Source organism: Plecotus auritus (genome assembly GCF_963455305.1).
Source record: "Plecotus auritus genome assembly, chromosome: X".
In the NCBI taxonomy this organism is placed as follows: Eukaryota; Metazoa; Chordata; class Mammalia; order Chiroptera; family Vespertilionidae; genus Plecotus; species Plecotus auritus.
In genome coordinates, this window is record NC_137784.1 from 2,558,487 (window position 1) to 2,580,201 (window position 21,715).

Consider the following 21,715-nt stretch of genomic DNA (forward strand, 5'->3'; position numbering starts at 1 on the left):
TTTGCAAACTGTCTATCAGCGCCCTTTCCTGCTTAGAAAAATCACGTCACCATGTCCCATTTTATTTATTTAGACATAAAGTGCACGTGTGTATGGCACATGTCACATGCATCCGTCTGAAGCATCGGGAAACCTGAGAAGCAGCCAGCCTGGGGTGGGGAACATCCAGCCAAGGGGGGCGGGGGGAGGCGTTTAAGGTCCAGGAGATGGTGTGGGTCTGGGCCTGCCAAGGCAATGGGGTGAGTTTACTCAATGTCTGACCCCGTGGAGCGGGCTCATGGTAAAGTAGGTGATTTTTTATGGCTGTGAACGATGTTATAAATGTCCCGATGGCCCTTGGGGGACACAGGGTCCCCACCCCTCCGAGGCCACGACCCTACCCCTGAGGCTTTGCCAGCTTCTGACACTCACGGGCGGCACCCCAAACCCCCGTGTGGCAGCGTTTTGTTTGTTTAATACCGCCTGGCCTGCTAGAGCATCGCCGAACGTGACAATCCCATCCATCTTCTCTAATTGTCCGTGCAGGCAGTGGGATGCCATGGTTACAAAGCAAAGAGTGTTCCTGAAAAGAGGAAGCGAGAAAGACGAATGGAAGGTTCAAGGGCAGCCATTCGGAGGCGCTGGGAGATTTGCGCCAACAGGGACCTGGGGACGGAGCGGGCCGCCGATCGCAGTCACCGCCCCGCACGCATCCCGGGACCTGGGTCAGGAAGCCTCCCCAGATGTCCCGCACACCCAGGCCGCCTCACGCCCCAAGGGAACCCCCACCCTGATCCGGGACACCGTTCTGGGCAAACCAGCTGGCCCCCACCCATGCACCAGGCCTCTATCCTATCTAATAAAAGAGTAATATGCAGATTGACCATCACTCCAACACACAAGATGGCTGCCCCCATGTGGTCAAAGATCCTGCCCCCATGTGGACACAAGATGGCCACCACAAGATGGCCAGCAAGGGAGGGCCATTGGGAGGTACCAGGCCTGCAAGGGAGGGCAGTTGTGGGCAATCAGGCCAGCAGGTGAGGGCAGTTGGGAGGGACCAGGCCTGCAAGGGAGGGCAGTTGGGGGCGATCAAGCCTGCAGGGGAGGGCAGTTAGGGGTGACCAAGCCGGCAGAGGAGGGAAGTTGGGGCGACCAGACCTGCAGGGAAAGGCAGTTGGGAGGGACCCAAGCCTGCAGGGGAGAGCAGTTGGGAGGGGGGACCAGGCCTGCAGGGGAGAGCAGTTGGGAGGGGGGACCAGGCCTGCAGGGGAGGGCAGTTGGGGGGGGACCAGGCCTGCAGGGGAGGGCAGTTGGGGGGGGACCAGGCCTGCAGGGGAGGGCAGTTAGGGGTGATCAGGCTGGCAGGCAGAAGCGGTTAGGGGCAATCAGGAAGGCAGGCAGGCCAGCAGTTGAGAGCCAGCAGTCCTGGATTGTCCAGCAGTCCAATGGGATCGGGCCTAAACGGGCAGTCGGACATCCCTCGAGGGGTCCCACATTGGAGAGGGTGCAGGCTGGGCTGAGGGCACCTCCTCTCCCCCGTGCATGAATTTCGTGCACCGGGCCTCTAGTCTTCACATAAAATAATAGGACATTTTAATAAAAATGAATGTTTTCTCTTGAACATGAACTAACCAGACACTGAATAATGGCACAAAGGAATAAGCGTCACGCAAACAAATCCCTTTTTCTCATTCTCCAAAAGCGAGATATTTGCTGTTGCACACACCAAGCCAGTCAGTCCAAGGCGAAGGGCGTGGCCATCGGCTGCTAGAACATGCGCTGCCGGTGTCCGTGGGGAGAAACGGTGCGCCTGCGGGTAAGGCGCATGAGGGACATGAATGCCACACGATGACAGTCATCCGTCATTAGCGCGCGTTGTAGTTGGTGATTAACCATGATGCATAAGAGGATATTGTAAACATTAAGCGACGACATTTTTCTTTTAAATATATTTTATTGATATTTTACAGAGAGGAAGGAAGAGGGATAGAGAGTTAGAAACATCGATGAGAGAGAAACATCCATCAGCTGCCTCTTGCACACCTCCTACTGGGGATGTGCCCGCAACCAAGTGACGTGCCCTTGACCGGAATCGAACCCGGGACCCTTCTGTCCGCAGGCCGACGCTCTATCCACTGAGCCACACCGGTTTTGGCAGTGACGACATTTTTATTAAAACGTTTCGTACATACCGTTCTATTGGTCAGGCCGCAAAAATATTGGTCGTGGGCCGGATGTGGACCGGGGACCACGAGTTTGACGTGCTTGGTGTCCACAGGCCTGTGCTTGGTGACATGGCCCCATTTCCCCACCGGCCTCTGCAAAGCCCTGTCACCCGCCCTACACCATCCTCCAGGGAAACGCCAGCCAGCCGCACCATCACAGGCGCAGGCTGTTGGCACCAAATACTTTTAAAACACCCAATGTGTTCAGATATGTTTTTGGCCCCGCCCAGGTGGCTCAGGGGTTGAGCGTCGACCTATGAACCAGGAGGTCACGGCTCGGTTCCCGGTCAGGGCACACGCCCGGGTTGCGGGCTCCATCCCCAGTAGGGGGCGTGCAGGAGGCAGCCGGTCCATGATTCTCTCTCCTCTTGGATGTTTCTCTCTCTCTCTCCCTCTCCCTTCCTCTCTGAAATCAATACAAATATATTTAAAAAAGAAAAGATGTGTTTTTGCTTGGGAAGGCATCCGTAAAAAATTCATTAAACGATGCCCTGGCCGGTGTGGCTCAGTGGATAGAGCGTCAGCCTGTAGACTGAAAGGTCCCGGGTTCGATTCCGGTCAAGGGCATGGACCTTGGTTGCGGGCACATCCCCAGTAGGGGGCATGCAAGAGGCAGCTGATGGATGTTTCCCTCTCATCGATGTTTCTGACTCTCTATCCCTCTCCCTTCCTCTCTGTAAAAAAGCAATAAAATATATTTTTTTTAAAAAAGAATTCATTCAATGCTCACACAGGTAGAATCCTATATAATAAAGAGCTAATATGCTCATTAGACCAAACAGCTGAACGTCCTTCCAGACGACCTTCCAGATGAAGCTGGGGCTGCGAGCGGCTGCGAGGGTGCACGAATTTCATGCACCGGGCCTCTAGTATCCACATAATAGGGTCGGTGACCAGACCCAACTGGAGAACGAACCGAGACGAGACCCCGCCCACTCCGTGGCCCTCACGGAGACCCCCTGGGAAGACGTGACCGCGTTGCTCGAAAGCACACCCCCGCCAGGGGATGCCACTGCTTGCCCGGCCTGAGCCCAGATCCGGAGACGAGAGACAGTGGTTGAGGCATAGGCGTTCAATGCTGTATATTTGAGGCTATTTTTCCTTTATTATATTTTATTGATGGATTTTATACAGAGAGGAAGGGAGAGGGATAGAGAGTTAGAAACATCGATGAGAGAGACACATTGATCAGCTGCCTCCTGCACACCCCCCACTGGGGATGTGCCCACAACCAAGGTACATGCCCTTGACTGGAATCGAACCCGGGACCCTTCCGTCCGCAGGCCGACGCTCCATCCACTGAGCCACACCAGTCAGGGTGTATTTGAGGCTTTTAAGGACCATAGCACTGATTGACAGGATGGTCTCAAACGGCAGAAAAGACAGATGGGTAACCAGGACGGGCCGGCCCTTGAAAACGGGCTCGTTCCGAACCGCCTCTTAGTCACCAAGAGTCACGCTCGGCAGACCCCGTGGAAAGAGACTGAAGATTCGAGTCCGAGTGAGGGCACCCCACACACCCGTCCTCCGAGTGACGGGCCACCCCTCAAATCGTGGGAGACGTGCCATCGGCGCCACGTGATGGGAAATCATAAATGAATGAGCATCTGGATTCGCTTTCTTTTAAAAATAAAAAAATATTTTTTTATTGATTTCAGAGAGGAAGGGCGAGGGAGAGAGAAACATCCACGAGGAGAGAGAATCATGGACCGGCCGCCTCCTGCACGCCCCCTACGGGAGATCGAGCACGCCACCCGGGCGTGTGTCCTGACCGGGGACCGAACCGTGACCTCCTGGTTCCTAGGTCGACGCTCAACCACTGAGCCCCGCCGGCCGGCCGGGATTCACTTCTTATCCCCGAGGCTTCGAGGTTGGCTTGGGTCCCCGTGTTTTGCAGGAGCTGATCTACGTACGTGCATCCAGCGTTGTGTCCTTCACGCCGCCGCCCACTTCTAATGAAACGCCTCGCCTTGCTTTGCGGCCAGTGAACATTTAACTATTCCACGTCACGCAAGCTGTGACCGAGGCCAGTACCTGTGCCAGAATCCTGACGGTGTATACCTATTTCATCACCGACCCCCGGCCGACTCGGCCTGCACTGGGCTCCGCGGGGTGTGCCCCGAAGCCCTCTACTCGAACCGGTTCTCCCTGAGTAAGAACCCAACGGCGTCCTCGAAGCCACGCCGGTGCAGGCACTCCATTTCCGGCTTGCTGGGCGGGAACAGGGCCTGGCTGAGCCGCACCAGGTTGGCCAGGGACAGCTAGAGAGACAGGGTGGGGCTGCGGGTCGGCGTGCGTTGTATCTGCAACCTGATGATTAGCCATCTTATCTAATAAGGAGGGAATATGCTAATTGACTGTCCTGCTCTCAAAGATGGCAGCACCCACAGCCAATAAGGAGGGAATATGCTAATTGACTGTCCTGCCCTCAAAGATGGCCGCACCCACAGCCAATAAGGAGGGAATATGCTAACTGACCCTCACGCCATCACAAAGATGGCGGCACCCACAGCCAATAAGGAGGGAATATGCTAACTGACCCTCACGCCATCACAAAGATGGCGGCACCCACAGCCAATAAGGAGGGAATATGCTAACTGACCCTCACGCCATCACAAAGATGGCAGCACCCACAGCCAATAAGGATGGAATATGGTAACTGAATGTCCTGCCCTCAAAGATGGCCATACCCACAGCCAATAAGGAGGGAATATGCTAATTGACCCTCATGCCATTGCAAAGATGGTGGCAGCCACAGCCAATAAGGAGGGAATATGCTAATTGACCCTCACGCCATCACAAAGATAGCGGCACCCACAGCCAATTAGGAGGGAATATGCTAATTGACTGCCACGCCCTCAAAGATGGTGGAGCCCACAGACAATAAGGAGGGAATATGCTAATTGACCCTCACGCCATCACAAAGATGGCAGCACCCACAGCCAATAAGGAGGGAATATACTAATTGACTGACACGCCCTCAAAGATGATGGAGCCCACAACCACAAGGTGGCAGCACCCAGTGCCCTCAGCCCCGTCAGAGCCTTGCCGAGCACCTGCCTTTGGAGTCACCCAGTCCCCTCAGCCCCCCAGCCGCCCAGGGCCGCCCGAGGCTAAGGTAACCAGGGCAGTGGCAGCAGCAGAGGTGTGATGGGGCGTCGCCTTCCCCTGATCACCGAATCGCCTCCCACCCCTGAGGGCTCCCGGATGTGAGAGGGGCCCGGCCGGGCTGAGGGACACCCCATCCAGTGCATGAATTTTCACGCACCGGGCCTCTAGTAAAACAATAAAGAAAAAATACAGAAAAAAATCAAGGAGGGCCCAGCTGGAATGGCTCCGTGGTTGAGTGTGAACCTAGGAACCAGGAGGTCACGGTTCGATTCCCGGTCAAGGGCACATGCCTGGGATGCGGGCTCGAGCCCCAGTAGGGGGCATGCAGGAGGCAGCAGATCCATGATTCTCTCTCCTCATGGATGTTTCTCTCTCTCTCTCCCTCTCCCTTCCTCTCTGAAATCAATAAAAATATACCGGGAGTGGCCAGATGATGATGATCTCTGAACGCATAATAATCTGGCCACTCAGTGTAGATCCTATATAGTAAAAGGCTAATATGCAAATTGTCCCCTCGACCAGGAGTTCGACCAGCAGGCAGGCCGGCCAACCGCCCGTGTCCCCTCCCCCTGGCCAGGCTGGCCGGACCCCACCCATGCATGAATTCATGCACCGGGCCTCTAATATATATTTATACACACACACACACACACACACACACACACACACACACACACACTGAGTGGCCAGATTATTATGCGTTCAGAGATCATCATAATCTGGCCACTCAGTGTATTTAAAAAAATAAAAGAAAAGAAGAAGCTTGCCGCTGAGAACACAGTTTGTACAGAGAACGATACGGGAGCTCACCGGGTCTCGGGGGCAGGGGGAGGATTTTAGGGACGATGTTCGCACGCCGGCGAACGTCCTCACTCACCAGGACGTCCTGGTTGGCGATGTTGACGTAGACGCCCAGCTGCCCCTTGTCCTGCGGGGAGATGTCCAGGCGGCCGCTGAAGGGCGAGACGGTCACCGTGCGGCCCACGGGCAGGATGGGGAGGCCGTTGGTGAACCCACCGTCCACCCACTTCTGCGGAAGGAAACCGGCGGTCACGCGTGGGCCTGACCCAGCTGCCACGTGCAGTCCGTGCCTGGGACCTGCTCCTGAGTTACCGTTGACGGGGGCTCGTCCCGTAGGGGGTTTGCGTTGGGAGAAAAACCAGTGTTTGTGCCCACAGCATACGCCCCTGGTTCGTAAGAACCGGCCAGAATCGGGGAATCTTGCCAATGGTTTAGAAGTTAACTTGATTGGCCCTGGCCAGTGTGGCTCAGTGGATGGAGCAGCAGTCTACAGATTGAAGGATCCCAGGTTCGATTCCCGGTCAAGGGCACATGCCCGGTTGTGGGGGGCATGCAGGAGGCAGCTGATGCGTGATTCTCTCTCATTGTGGGTGTTTCTATCTCTCTCTCCTCTCTCTCTTCCTCTCTGAAATCAGTAAAAATATATTTTTTTTTAAATAAAAAAGCAGTTAACTCGAGTGTTTTAGGAGGACGAGGCTCAGCTTGTGCAGATGACGGTGTCGGCATCCGAGGCCCTGTCCTTGGGCCGGGACATGTTCTCGAATCACAGTGGGAAGCCTCGTTTACTCTGACCTTTAACCATCCACCACTGCACACAATCCTATATAATAAAAGCCTAATATGCAAATCGACCGAACAGCGGAACGACCGGTTGCTATGATGTGCACTGACCACCAGGGGGCAGACGCTCAACGCAGGAGCTGCCCCCAGCCTGCAGGCCCCAGGCCAGCCAAGGCGGGTGCCAGCGGGAGCCCCCCCCCACCCCGATCACCCCACAGATCAGCCCTGATCGCCAGCCAGGCCTAGGGACCCTACCCGTGCATGAATTTCGTGCACTGCGCCTCTAGTTTTATTCTATCACTGGAAAGCGACATTTTGTTTCTTTTTAAAATATATTTATTTTAACCTTGCTTGGGGGGCATTTCCCCCATTTCATTTCGGTATACGTTTATTTTTTAACACAAACGCATGGTCTTTTTAACCTTTAGTCTGCCAAGTCACTTTTTTTTTTAAACAAAGGACAAAATCTTGTTGGCCACCTAAAAAATTAAAGCTCGGCAAGCGGCCAAAGTCAGTTTCTGATGAAAAAGTTTAAAAATAGAAACTAATCGCGACTGCTTTCCAAGTCACTGTTCTGCTAAGTCCGGTGTAAAAGAAGTATTAACTGTCCTCATATAAAAAACACTTTTCTGTAATGCCATTATTGATCTTCCAGAAGCAGTCCCTAGGAGATTTTTCTTTTTGCGTATTTCCACTTAGTGCCCCAAACAAACGTTACTGAAGTGTTCAATCTGTGAGATTCCTTATGCCTGGTAAAACATTTTTGTATGTAAAAATAAATAAATATTTAATATGAGAGGCCCGATGCACGAAGATTTGTGCAAGAATGCGCCTGCCTCCCCCTGGCTTCCAGCACCGCCTTCGCTCCGGCCCAGAGCCGCCTTTCCGCCTTCCCACGCTGCCCAGAGGCTCGGAGCAGTGGGGGCGGGTGCGGAACGCCTGCGTCCCACCCCCAGCCGCTCGGCGCCTGTGTATGCAAACTAACCCGCCATCTTTGTTGGGTTAATTTGCATACTCACTCCTGATTGGCTGGTGGGTGTCGCAAAGGTACGATCAATTTGCATCTTTCTCTTTTATGAGTGTAGATTGGGAGGGGAATATATATATTTCTATTGATTTCAGAGAGGAAGGAAGAGAGAAACATCCATGATGAGAGAGAATCATGGATCAGCTGCCTCCTGCACGCCCCCTACTGGGGGATCGAACCCACAACCGGGCATGTGCCCTGACCAGGAATCGAACTGTGACCTCCTGGTTCCTAGGTTGACGGTCAGCCACCGAGCCACGCCGGTCGGGCTGGAGACCAGAATTTTCTGTCTGGAACTTAAGTAGAACCACGAGGGCCCTGTGGGTTGATCTGGAACCAGCAGGAAGCGTAATTATAACATCGGGTTCTTCAGAGGGGACGTCTCCCTACGGGATCTCCTTTCACCGGTCAGGGATCAGAACGTACCTGTCCCTGGTACTCCACCGGTTTCAGGCCGGCGTAGAGGGGCAAGAAGCTGCTGGCCATGAGGACCTACGGGAGGAAACAGAGAAACAGCTCAGGCATGGAGAGGCGCTCACACTCAGACGAGAGATTTGGTATGTGATTTCCTACAAAATTCTACATCGTCAAGAAAAATTTCTTAAATTGCTCCAAGAAAGAAAACGTTACGAACATTTCAAGTGCACAATGGGACGCACTTAAGTAGAAGAAAACATAGTGAATGCCGGAAAGGACCCTAGAGGAATACGTCTGGCTCAGCAATGGATGGCCTCCCCCTGCCTCTCTCTGAAATTCAATGTATTTTTTTTAAAGAAGATGCCGTCGGCCTATGGACTGAAGGGTCCCGGGTTCGATTCCGGTCAAGGGCATGGACCTTGGTTGCGGGCACATCCCCAGTAGGGGGCGTGCAGGAGGCAGCTGATCGATGTTTCTCTCTCATTGATGTTTCTAACTCTCTATCCTTCTCCCTTCCTCTCTATAAAAAAAACAATAAAATATTTTTTAAAAAGATGCCCCCTGTCTGCGTCCACTCGTTCTCCTCTGTTCAAGGAACCCGAGCAGTGACCCCAACTCTCCCCATAGTTATCATCCGAACGAAGGAAGCCGGGGGGACCATGTTCACTTCTCGCCGTCGATGGCTGTGGCCGCTCTCGCCAATGAGCACCATTGGCACAGCTGGAGGCCCACCACAGCCGCATGCATGGTCCCCAGGGTGCAGGGTGGAGGCAGGCAGGGCTGCACCGGGCAGAATCGAGGCAGGCAGACATGGACAGGTTCCCCATGCATCTGGCCGGAGGATGGAGATGCCCTTGGCCATGCTGGCTGGACGGAGCCAGGGGCCCGGAGCTCCTGAGGGAGCAAGGACACGGGGCACCCGGGGAGGTCTCCACGCTCACCTCCCAGGACCCTCCTCCCTCCCAGACGCTGCCATGCACCCGGGAGGCCTGCGTGAAGGACGCGTGCCCAGTATGGGTGCACCCTGAGCCCCCAGGGTCCTGTCTCCATCTCCAGACCGTGACCTTCATCTGACCTTGAAACCCCTCTTACCAGGGAGAGTGGCCTGGTCACAGGTGCAGGGGACAAGGCTGTGGGCATCTCCGGGGCTCGATCCCCAGTGGGGGGGGAGGGGCGTGCAGGAGGCAGCCGATCCATGATTCTCTCTCATCATTGATGTTTCACTCTCTCCCTAACCCTTCCTCTCTGAAATTTAAAAAAAAAAAAAATACACTGAGTGGCCAGATTATGATGATCTCTGAACTCATAATAATCTGGCCACTCAGTGTGTGTGTGTGTGTGTGTGTGTTTTAGAGGTCCGGTGCATGAATTCATGCATGCACGAATTCTCCGATATTCCCCAACCACGTTCCCACAGCCAAGGAACGGAGAGGAGGGGGCGTTTACCCAGCGTGCCGAGCGGTGCCACCACGCGGAATGTCAGGCCCCTGCACTGGCATCGAAGCCACGTGGGCCAGGAGCCCGCTGTATCACTTTGTCCAGGTCATGGTGCTTGTGGGACCCAGATTCTGTGTTCTTATATTTTATTTAATATTTTAATTGATCTCAGAGAGGAAGGGAGAGGGAGAGAGAGAGAAACATCCATGATGAGAGAGAGTCATGGATCGGTTCCTCCTGCACGCCCCACACTGGGGATCGGGCCCACAACCCGGGCATGTGCCCTGACTGGGAATCGAACCAGGACCTCCTGGTTCCTAGGTCAATGCTCCACTGCTGAGCCGCGCCGGCCGGGCTAAGATACGACTATGAATGCATCAGTGAGACTGGTGTTACGGGGACCTCAAGCACCAATGCTCTAGTCTCCTAAATCACAGAATAATGCGACTTGTCGGTTTGACATTTCATCAAATGTGTATTATGATTTTTAATTTTTTTACTAGAGGCCTGATGCACCAAGATTCCTGCAAGAATGGGCCTTCCTTCCCCTGGCTGCCAGCAGGGCCTTCGCTCTGACCAGAGGTGACAACACAAGTGACCCGTCCCGCCCCCAGCCGCTCGGCGCCTGTGTATGCAAATCAACCCGCCATCTTTGTTGGGTTAATTTGCATACTCACTCCTGATTGGCTGGTGGGCATCGCAAAGTTATGGTCAATTAGCATGTTGCTCTTTTATTAGGTAGTGTTCCGCTGGCAACACTCAAAGAGTGAGCTCCGAACAGGAAGATTCGAGAGTGAGAATCGACACGTTCGTTTCTCATCTAATGCAGGAGGGACGGGGACCACTCGCCCTCGGTCGCCACCTTCTGTCGCCAACACGACTTCCCCGTAATAGGAAGTGCAGTTCCCACAAAAGGACGAGGAAGAAAAAGCTTTTCCGGCTTTTCTTCGGAAAAATGAACCTTTTCCCACTTACAAACGTGTAACATGTTACCTGAGCAAACGACATGGCTGTGTGCGAATCAGCGGGCCGGGTGTCTCCGGGGCTCATGGGTCCCCAACCAACCACCTCTCCCAGGTGTCTGCACAGAAGGGCCTCAACACCCAATGGGAGAAACAACAGGGAACGTGACTGAGAAGCTGAGACCTGGGTTCCAGAATCCGTGCCCACACCAGCCATGAGTACAACCTGGTTCTGATCCATACAATTTGCCACCCATTTCTCTTCTATTAAAAAGCAGTACCTGGCCCCGGCCGGCATGGCTCAGGGGTTGAGAGTCAACCTGTGAACCAGGAGGTCAGGGTTCGATTCCCGGTCAAGGGCACATGCCCAGGTTGTGGGCTCGATCCCCAGTAGGGGGCGTGCAGGAGGCAGCCGGTCCATGATTCTCTCTCCTCATGGATGTTTCTCTCTCTCTCCCTCTCCCTTCCTCTCTCTGTGAAAGCTACCTAATAAAAGAGTCACATGCTAATTGACCGTACCTTTGTGATGCCCACCAGCCAATCAGGAGTGAGTATGCAAATTAACCCAACAAAGATGGCGGGTTAATTTGCATACACAGGCGCCGAGTGGCTGGGGGCGGGGCAGCTCACTTGCGTCGTCACCTCTGGCCAGAGCGAAGGCCCTGCTGGCAGCCAGGGGAAGGAAGGCCCATTCTTGCACGAATCTTTGTGCATCAGGCCTCTAGTAAAAAAATAAAAATAAAAACGTAATACATGTACAACGTCTCACCTAACCTGCCAAGTATCAGGTACGCTCATTTAAGGAGCTGTTATTGCTACTCAACGGCACAGGAGACCTGCTTCCAGAATAAACTCGGGGTGCTGGACGTGGCGAGGCGCACGCGGGACTGCACGGGAGGCCTCTGCAGGCGCGTCTGCGGGTGGCGGACCCGCTCATGGGTCACACGGCTGACTGAGCACGGGCCAGCTCAGCCAGGACAGGAAACCACGGGTGTGAAGGGCACAGCGTGCCGACTTCCTCCCACGGGGACGCGTTACCTTGATGAGGTCCTCCCGGGAGGAGAAGCTGGAGACCAGGGAGTTCTTCCCCGTCCTCGTGCTGGTGATGGAGACGTGCAGGCGGCGGTGGGCCAGCTCATGGGCGTTGGGGGGCAGGATCGACTCCATTCCGCGTCTGGGGGATAAACGTGGCCCGCGTCACTCCCCGCTCAGTGTTGTTATTATTTCTTTTTTAAATATCTATTTTTTAATTTATTTTTTATAATGTTACATGCAATAATCATTAATATTTCAAGAAAGACAATTTTAAATATAATGTTACATGCAATAATCATTAATATTTCAAGAAAAATGATTTTAAATATTATAATGTTACATGCAATAAGCATTAATATTTCACAATAAAGACTTTAAATATAATAATATTACCAAAACTGTACTAACATAGTATAATATCACAAAAGTGTATTTCCTACAGCTTTTGTGATTTTAAATACATTTTTATAGATTTCAGAGAGGAAGGGAGAAGGAGAGAAAGAGAAACATCCATGATGAGAGAGAATCATGGACCGGCTGCCTCCTGCACGCCCCCTACTGGGGATGGAGCCCACAACCCGGGCATGTGCCCTGACCTGGAATCGAACCCTGACCTCCTGGTTCATAGGTCGACGCTCAACCAATTAGCCACACTGGCCGGGCATTATTATTACACTAGAGGCCCAGTGCATGAATTCATGCACCAGTGGGGTCCCTCAGCCTGGCCAGTGGGATTGGGCCGAATCCAGCTCTCTGACATCCCCTGAGGGGGCCCGGATTGCGAGAGGGCGCAGGCCAGGCTGAGGGACCCCACCGGTGCATGATCAGGGCAGGGAGGGACACAGGAGGTTGGCCAGCCAGGGAGGGACCGCGGGAGGGCTCCAGGGCGTGTCCGGCCCGTCTCACTCAGTCCCGATCGGCCGGACCCCAGCAGCAGGCTAACCTACCAGTTGGAGCGTCTGCCCCCTGGTGGTCAGTGCACGTCACAGCAGGCAGTTGAGCAGCCTTAGCATATCATTAGCATATTACGCTTTGATTGGTTGAACGGACGACCGGTCGACCGCACACTTAGCATGTTAGGCTTTTATTACATAGGATTTTGTTATTGTTAACACTCACCCGAGGATATTTTTCCATTGATATTTAGACGGGAAGGGGAGGGAGAGAGAGAAACATCAATGTGAGAGAAACACATTGATTGGTGGCCTCCTGCCTGCACCCCGACTGGGTCCGGGGATACAACCTGCAAGCAAGGAACGTGCCTCGGACTGGAATCGAACCCGAGACCCTTGGCTGCGGGCCGACACTCCAGGCACGGAGCCAGGCCTTTCATTACTGACCGCCTGTTGACTACGGGCAGAGCTGAAGTTGCCACGGTCAGTAAAGAGTCCTCGATACAGCCCTGGCGGGTTTGGCTCAGTGGATGGAGCGTCGGCCTGCAGACTGAAGGGTCCCGGGTTCGATTCCCGGTCAAGAGCACATGCCCAGGTTGTAGGCTCGATCCCCAGGAGGGGGCGTGCAGGAGGCAGCCGATCCAGGATTCTCTCTCCTCATGGATGTTTCTCTCTCGCTCCCTCTCCCTTCCTCTCTGAAATCAATAAAAAGTATTTAAAAAAAATAAGAAGGGTCCGCTGCCTTCCCACACACATCCATACCTCAGTCGGGCCATGAAATCGTAGCCCGGCGTCACGGCCCCGAGAGACTGCCTTCGTGTCTCCTCGGCGAACTCGTAGGTGAACTGGTTGCATTCCTGAAAAAGGACGTGGACGGGCGACTCGACATTTCGTCCGTCGAAAGCTTCATTCCGATTCCAGCGCACTGTCCCGATCCCACGGCCCAAGGGCCGGCTCACCCCATGCCCGTCGTCCGGGGCGACGCTCCATCCCTCACCCACCGTTCCTGGTCCCCAAGCAAGACACGTGTTGTCCCCGATCCGGCTTTGTTTTGTTTTGGATATTTTTATTGATTTCACAGAGGAAGGGTAGAGAGAGAGAAACATCCATGACGAGAGAGAACCACGGATCGGCTGCCTCCTGCACGCCCCCCACTGGGGATGGAGCCTGCAACCCAGGTACATGCCCTTGACCAGAATCGAAACCAGGACCGCAATCCTTGGCAACAGCGCTGGTCGTTATTATTATTTTTGTTATTAGTCCTCACCCGGGGATATTTTTTCCATTGATTTTTAGAGAGAGTGGGAGGGAGGGGGAGAGACACAGAGACAGAGAAACATGGATGTGAGAGAGACTCATGGATGGGTTGCCTCATGCAGGCACCCCCAGGTACATGCCCCTGACCGGAATCGAACCCAGGACCCTTCCGCCCACAGGCCGACCCGCTGTCCACTGAGCTAAACCGGGCAGGGCAACAGCGCTGATTGTGAGTGACCACTCGGATATCGGAGGAAGGGGTCCTGAGGGCTGTTCTTGGCCAGCACCGAGTCGGAGTCTTGGGAGGGTGGTCTCGGGAGGGTGGCGAAGACTGGGACCCGCCTCCGTGAGCTCATCTTCGCGGTGGGTTATACGCATAACCTCCCACTTGGCAGGTAAGAAAACAGGTTGAGCCCTGACCGGTGTGGCTCAGTGGATAGAGCGTCGGCCTGCGGACTGAAGGGTCCCGGGTTCGATTCCGGTCAAGGGCATGTACCTTGGTGGCGGGTACATCCCCAGTGGGGGGTGTGCAGGAGGCAGCTGATCGATGTTTCTCTCTCATCGATGTTTCTGACTCTCTGTCCCTCTCCCTTCCTTTCTGTAAAAAATCAATAAAATATATATTAAAAAAAAAAAAAGAAAAGAAAACAGGTTGAAGAGATAAAGGATCTTCCCTGATTCGCCGTGAACAATGAGGGCCATAGGCAGGGTTTGGACCCAGGCCTGTCTTCCATTCATTCTTTCATTCATTCATTCATTCATTCATTCATGCTTTCATTCATTCATTCACAGTATGGTGAGAGCGCCTGGGAGTGACCCAGAATGAAGCCACCCTCCCCCTCATCATGTCCACATCCTCGTCCCCCGGCCTGTGACTGTGTGACCTCCCAGGGCAAAGGGAGATGACCCTGGATGACCCAGGCGGGCCGGGGGTCACCCAAAGGGTCCCTGTCCGTCAGGGGTTGGGAACGTCTGTCCTGCGGGCCGTAGGAGACCCTCGGAATCCTGTGATCTGGCCCTGCCAAGGCCTTAGGGGCGCATTCATCCAATGTTTGGCCAAACACAGCGGGCTGATTTTTTCCCCCCCATCGTTCAGCACGTTAAATCGTATTTATTTTTAAACGTTCATTTTCGGCTGCCGTGGACATTCACGATTATGTTGCAGTTGTTTCCGACGTACAGCAGAGTGATTAGACAATCATATGCTTTACGAAGCGATGCCCCCGATACTTGCAGTACCACCCCCCCTGAAATACACCGCGAGAGCAGGTGCGCCTCTGAATTATGCATGCATGCACACGCTCAGAGCGAGGTGGATCACTCTCCCGTGTGTCACAACACCACGGCGCGTGAGGAACGTACACCATCCGGGGAACAGAGCTGCGGGGCCTGGGGTGGGTAGCAAAGAGCTGGCTCGGAAACCTCAGAGCCATCCTGTGGGAGTCATGGTGCACGTGCTAAAAGGGATTCGGATAACCTTCAGCCGAAAGGATGAAAAGGGACTGCGAAAAGGAGAAGGGAGGATGCCCTGAGTGAAAAAAAAAAGAGAGAGAGAGAGAGAGATTCTCCGCTCTCCAATGTGCGCAGCAACAAGGACTTACACTCACCCAGCCGGTGTGGCTCAGTGGCTGAACGTCGACTTAGGAACCAGGAGGTCACGGTTCGATTCCCGGTCAAGGGCACATGCCCGGGTTGTGGGCTGGATCCCCAGTAGCGGGCGTGAGGAGGCGGCCGATCCATGATTCTCTCTCATCATGGATGTTTCTCTCTCTCTCCCCATCTCTCTTCCTCTCCGCAATCAATACAAACATATATATATATATATATATATATATATATATATATATATATATATATATATATCTTTTTTAAAAAATGTTTAAAGTAACGAATGGGCCCTTGTTTTGTTGTTGTTGTTTTTTAAATAATTTTATTGATTTTTTACAGAGAGGAAGGGAGAGGGATAGAGAGCTAGAAACATTGATGGGAGAGAAACATCAGTCAGCTGCCTCCTGCACACCTCCTACTGGGGATGTGCCCGCAACCAAGGTACATGCCCTTGACCGGAATCGAACCCGGGACCCTTCAGTCCTCAGGCCGATGCTTTATCCACTGAGCCAAACCAGTTAGGGCTATATATATATATATATATCTTTTAAAGAAAGTAGCCCTGGCCAGCTTGGCTCAGTGGATAGAGCATCGGCCTACGGACTGAAGGGTCCCAGGTTGCATTCCAGCCAAGGGCACATGCCTGGGTTGCAGGCTTGATCCCCCGGAAAGGGTGTGCAGAAGGCAGCCGATCCATGATTCTCTCTCATCATTGATGTTTCCCTCTCTCTCTCTCTCTCTCCCCCCTTTCTCTTCCTCTCTGAAATCAATGCAAATACTTTATTTTTTTAAAAAAGAGAGTAAAATAAGGCCTTATCTTCTCTGTCTCACTGTCCCCCAGGACAATCTCCTCTCCCAAATCCGAGCACAGATCCCTCATGATTAAATGTTTTACCCTTTTCTATTCCCCAGGCAAAGCATGCAGCTAGCTGAGTTGCTGGATCTCGATTTCTGGCCGAGGAAGGCGGCCGAGCGGCCACTTCATTACCTCTATTTTCTCCGGTGCTGTGAGCAGGACCGAAGCCACCAAGGATCCCGCCGAAGCCCCCGCAAAGGCCTTGACATCCTTCAGCAGCTTCTGGCCGTGTTTGTGGAAGGCCGATGCTGCCCCCAAGTGGTAGATGCCCAGGAACCCGCAGGCAGCAAAGGACAGGTTGATGTGCTTCATTCCACCTGCGAAACTGGCCACACACACACACACACACACACGCACACACACACACACACACACACACACACGCACACACACACACGCACACACACACGCGCACACACACACACGCACACGCACACACACACACGCACACACACACACACGCACGCACACACACACGCACACACGCACACACACGCACACACACACGCACACACACACACACGCACACACACACACACGCGCACACACACACACACACAGAAGAAAAAAAAAAAAAAACAGATAAATGCTCCAAGTTGGTATAATAAGCCTTTCTTTTCATAGACAATGCTTTGTGCTGAGCTCCAATTAGCACAATTAAAGGCTCATCAAACACCCAAATCGTCCAAGGATTCGTTTTCCCTACCTCTCCCACCTGGACCCCCAAGTTTTATTAATGAAAAGATGAAGTTACAACAGTGGGTATCTGTCCAGTGCATTGCATAACGTGCAATTTATTCATTCGATCGCGCCGTCTCCTACTCCACTGCTTGGCAAAGAGACGGATGGATGGATCCGTGCCAATTGGCAAGGCACCTGGTCTTTCTTTTTTTTTTAATATATTTTATTGATTTTTTTTACAGAGAGGAAGGGAGAGGGCTAGAGAGCCAGAAACATCGATGAGAGAGAAACATCGATCAGCTGCCTCCTGCACACCTCCCACTGGGGATGTGCCCGCAACCAAGGTACATGCCCTTGACCAGAATCGAACCCGGGACCCTTTAGTCTGCAGGCCGATGCTCTATCCACTGAGCCAAACCGGTTAGGGCGTCTTTATTTCTTGACCTTTTTGTCACTTTGTGGGGAGGTGTGTGTGTGGGGGGGTACTGTATTGCGAGGACCTCCAATCATGGGACCAGGGCGCATCCCCTAGGATGCACACATTTGCATTTTGCAAAGGCATCCGTCCATTGCAAATGCATCCGTCCATTGCAAAGACAGAGGCCTGCTCCCTCCCCTCCCATCTCCATTTGGGGCATCCACGTTTCTTCAGGGCAAACAAAACAAAACGGATGCTCCCACAATTATTCAACCACGCGATGATATTGTTCACCCCCGAGGTTCTTAGGACAATCTGAGGTCATGACTGGCCAGGGCGCTGGAGGCTCCAAGAAATGGCACCCGCACCCCCTGATGCCTGTAAGGCATCTAACTCGATGGCTTCTTATGCTCGAGCCTCAGAGGGCACATGTCCAACCCCCCCCCCCCCGGGGCTGAAATCCTGCCCCCACCTTGCTGTTCACTAGGACTTCACTTGGGGCTCCGGGACCCCAATTCCAGGAACATCAGAATAGGCGCAAGTCCCGGGCCCCCCTCTTCAGGAACCGACAACCTGGGTTCTGCAGCATCTGGCTGGGCCCCGTGAGGGAGGAAGCTCGGCCATTGCAGCTGAGCCTCAGCTTTGCTTTAATGACTGCAGATGGAGGGGGTGAGGGATGGGGGCTCAGCGGCCAGGCGGCCGCCCCGGACCGCGCATGCCCAGTGTGCACCCGCGGCCTGGAGGCGACAGGACCCAGGTGGCCGCCATGCCAGGCCCCGGGGTGACAAAACCAGCCCGCGAGGCGCACCCAAGCAATGTCTGGGGGCCGAAGCCCGCCCCCACCCCGCTCCGCCCTCACCCCGCTCCGCCTACCACTGCAGGCTTGAGGCACTTCCGTGTCGAATGCCCCACCTCCCCGCCAAAACCGGAAGGAGGAGCCAGGCCGTCACTCAATGAGGCTCCGCCTACCCATGGAGGCCTGCGGCACTTCCGCATTAGCGGCCCCTCCCCTCCCCGCCTTAACCGGAAGGCGGGGCTGAGCCTTCACTCAATGCCGCCCCGCCCTACCCAAGCAGGCTTGAGACACTTCCGTATTGAACGCCCCTCCCACCCTACCCCCCCCCCCCCCCCCCGCCTTAACCGAGCCGTCACTCAATTTAACCGAGAGGCGGGGCCGAGCCGTCACTCAATGCGGTTCCGCCTACCCATGGAGGCCTGCGGCACTTCCGTGTTAGCGACCCCTCCCCTCCCCGCGTTAACTGGAAGGCGGGGCTGAGCCGTCACTCAATTCGACCCGCCCTACCCAAGCTGGCTTGAGACACTTCCGTACTGAACGCCCCACCTCCCCGCCTTAACCGGAAGCAGGGGCTGAGCCGTCACTCAATGCCGCCCCGCCTACCCATGCAGTCCTGCGGCACTTCCGTATTGAGCGGTCCCTCCCCTCCCCGCCTTAACTGGAAGGCGGGGCTGAGCCGTCACTCAACGCCCTACCCAAGCAGGTTTGAGGCACTTTCATATTGAACGCCCCACCTCCCTGCCTTTACCGGAAGGCGGGGCCGGGCCGTCACTCAATACGGCTCCGCCTACCAGGCCGGACTACGTTTGACGTGTGCCCTTCCAGGGAGGCCCGCCTACCCGCTCGGGTCCGTGACGTCACCGCGCCGACGCGAGGGTCCGCTGGGCCCCGCCTACGCTATTTAAATGGCTGGACTCATCATGGCGGCGCGCACTGGGCCGCTAGACCCAAGGGTCCCCGAGTCCGGGCCGGGGACCAGGCTGTCTCGTCCGGAGCCCTGAATTCCTCCGACACCTGGGGATGCGTTTCAGTCCCTGTGCGCCGTTTACCGCCCCCTGCGGGCAGGCCCTCACTTGCGAGTCCGCTGACCCTGAACGACCCTCAGTAGCGGGGCACCGGAAGTGCTTGGCCCTCTTCGCGTCTGTTTCCCGGAAGTGGTTCTTCTTCCCGCTTCCCCCCCTCCCCCCCACCCTCGGGGCGGTCCAGCTGTCCCAGGGGGCGGGTTCCAGGACGGGGACTAGGTTGTGTCCAGGGTCCGGGATGCCATGTCGCGTTTCGGGGCCCATCTACAATTTGCAAGATTTATTTATTTGTTTATCCTACATAATAAAAACCTACGACGTTGAAGAGGCCTTATCGGGAAGGCCGGGCTGCGGCTGCGGGCAGCGGCCTCGTCCTCAGTCAGCCGCAGGCTGTGTGACCTTGGGCAGGTTGCACAGCCTCTCTGAGCGATCCAGGTGGCTCCGCTGCAAGAGCGGGGGGTGGAGGCTGAGTCGGGCGGAGTCGTCAAGCTCCTGCCCCGTCGTGCGCCCTCCGCGCCCAGCCCCTGGGTGGACAGACTTGGGAGCAGCCTTCCGTGGTCGAAGGACTCTGACCAGTCCTTCCTCTCCATAGACAACGCCTCCCTGCTCCACCCTAAGGAGCCGCCCGGCAGGACTCTCCGGCTTCCTTCCACGTTGAAGGTTCTCCAGTCCCCTCCTGTCCCTCCCCCCTTTTTTAAATCATTTTTCTGTTTTTCAATTACAGTTGACATACACTGTTACATTAGTTTCCGATGTGCACCCCTGCGGTTAGACATTATAAAACTGATCATCCCCCCCAAAAAAAATCTCGTACCCCTCATACCACACATAGGTGTCCTATGTAATAAAAGGCTAATATGCAAATTGTCCCCTCCTCCGGGAGTTTGACCGGGAGTTCGACCAGGGGGCGGGGCCGGCCTGCCAACAGTCCTTGGCCCCTCCCCCGGCTGGGGCAGGCCAGCCAGACCCCACCCCCGCATGCATTCGTTCACCAGGCCTCTAGTTAGAATATTATCGACTATACTAGTGGGCCAGCGCACGGATTCATGCACATGGGAAGGACATTAATGAAAAGAAATATTTTAATATCGCTATTTGCCCTTTATAATAGAAGTGTCAGAGATGAAAGAAAATTACTAAAATGTATATGAAAATAATATATCAATTGATTGATAAATAGCAACAGCATGATGTAACAACAACAAAGGTTGGCGCCAGCGAGAGCTGTATACGTATTGTGCATGCGCGAGTCAGCGTTTATTTTTAAATTGCCAGTGTGCGTCATATGTACCACGGGTCGGTTGGTCGGATGGTCAGGCGGACGGACGGTTGGTCACTAAGCCTTTTATATATGTAGATAGACTAGAGGCCCAGTGTATGAATTCATGCACCAGTGGGGTCCCTCGGCCTGGCCTGTAGGATTGGGCCGAAACCGGCTCTCCGACATCCCCCGTGGGGTCCCGGATTGCGAGAGGGCGCAGGCCAGGCCGAGGGACCCCACTGGTGCACGATCGGGTTGGCCAGCTGGGGAGGGACCGTGGGAGGGCTCCAGGGCATGTCCACCCCATCTTGCTCAGTCCCGATTGGCCGGACCCCGGCTAACTTACCAGTCAGAGCGTCTGCCCCCTGGTGGTCAGCGCACATCATAGTGACTGGTCGACCAGTTGACTGTCTGCCCCTTGGTGGTCAGTGCATGTCATAGCGAGCAGTTGAGCGGCCTTAGCCTATCATTAGCATAGTATGCTTTGATTGGTTGAATGGACAACCGGACACTTAGAATATTAGGTTTTTATCATATAGGGTAAACAAATAAATAAATCTTGCAAGCAGCAAAACAGTTCTTACCTATAGAAGTGTTTTCCCAGGGCATTTGTTATCCGTCCATCAGAAATAGACATGAAGAACTGGTCATCTACTAAGAGCAGGGGTGGGGGACAACGGGCCCGAGAGATGCTTGGGTCTGGCCCTGCCAAGGAATGAGGGGTGAGTTCATTCAATATCTGACCCAGGAGAGCCGGCTCCTTTTCAAGTGGGTCATTCTCTATGGCTCTCGAACGGTGTTATAAATTTCCCCATGGCCCTTGGCACACAAAGGTTCCCCACCCCTGACTTAAAGGAACACTGGCTGAATCCTTTCTAAATGGAAGAATATATTGCTCAAAAAAGGATATGAATTATATATATACTCGGAGTGGCCAGATGATGATGATCTCTGAATGCATCATCATCCGGCCACTCCGTGTCTATCCTATATAGTAAAAGGCTAATATGCAAATGGTCCCCTCGACCAGGAGTTTGACCAGCAGGCAGGCCGGCCAACCGCCCATGTGTCCTCCCCCGGCCAGGCTGGCCGGACCCCACCCATGCATGAATTCATGCACCGGGCCATAGATATATATATATATAT

The 21,715-nt window shown here is 54.2% G+C and overlaps 1 protein-coding gene across 7 annotated transcripts; it reads right to left on the reverse strand.

Annotated features, from left to right (window-relative positions):
• Positions 1-267: 267 nt before the first annotated feature.
• PNPLA4 (patatin like domain 4, phospholipase and triacylglycerol lipase) lies at positions 268-19,395 on the reverse strand. Of its 7 annotated transcripts, none has more exons than XM_080652586.1 (7): positions 19,126-19,229; positions 16,524-16,716; positions 13,433-13,527; positions 11,781-11,916; positions 8,353-8,418; positions 6,196-6,348; positions 268-562 (listed from the first exon to the last, which is right to left on the reverse strand). In XM_080652586.1, exons 2-7 carry the CDS (start codon positions 16,701-16,703, stop codon positions 377-379), a joined length of 816 nt encoding a protein of 271 aa, XP_080508712.1. In that variant the 5' UTR covers positions 16,704-16,716; positions 19,126-19,229; the 3' UTR covers positions 268-376. The 7 variants fall into 7 exon arrangements, with proteins under 7 accessions (XP_080508712.1, XP_080508711.1, XP_080508715.1 ...); XM_080652585.1 differs by lacking the exon at positions 19,126-19,229 and adding an exon at positions 17,963-18,022; XM_080652589.1 differs by lacking the exon at positions 268-562 and adding an exon at positions 3,296-4,468 and having other exon boundaries at positions 19,126-19,395.
• Positions 19,396-21,715: the final 2,320 nt, after the last annotated feature.

Excerpts from the sequence above, each read along its gene's own strand:
- PNPLA4 (XM_080652586.1), bottom strand. The coding sequence starts at position 16,703 with ATGAAGCACATCAACCTGTCCTTTGCTGCCTGCGGGTTCCTGGGCATC. Across the intron at positions 13,528-16,523 it reads CAGCACCGGAGAAAATAGAG|GAATGCAACCAGTTCACCTA; the intron begins GTAATGAAGTGG and ends GTCCTTTTTCAG. Across the intron at positions 8,419-11,780 it reads CCCGGGAGGACCTCATCAAG|GTCCTCATGGCCAGCAGCTT; the intron begins GTAACGCGTCCC and ends TTCCTCCCGTAG.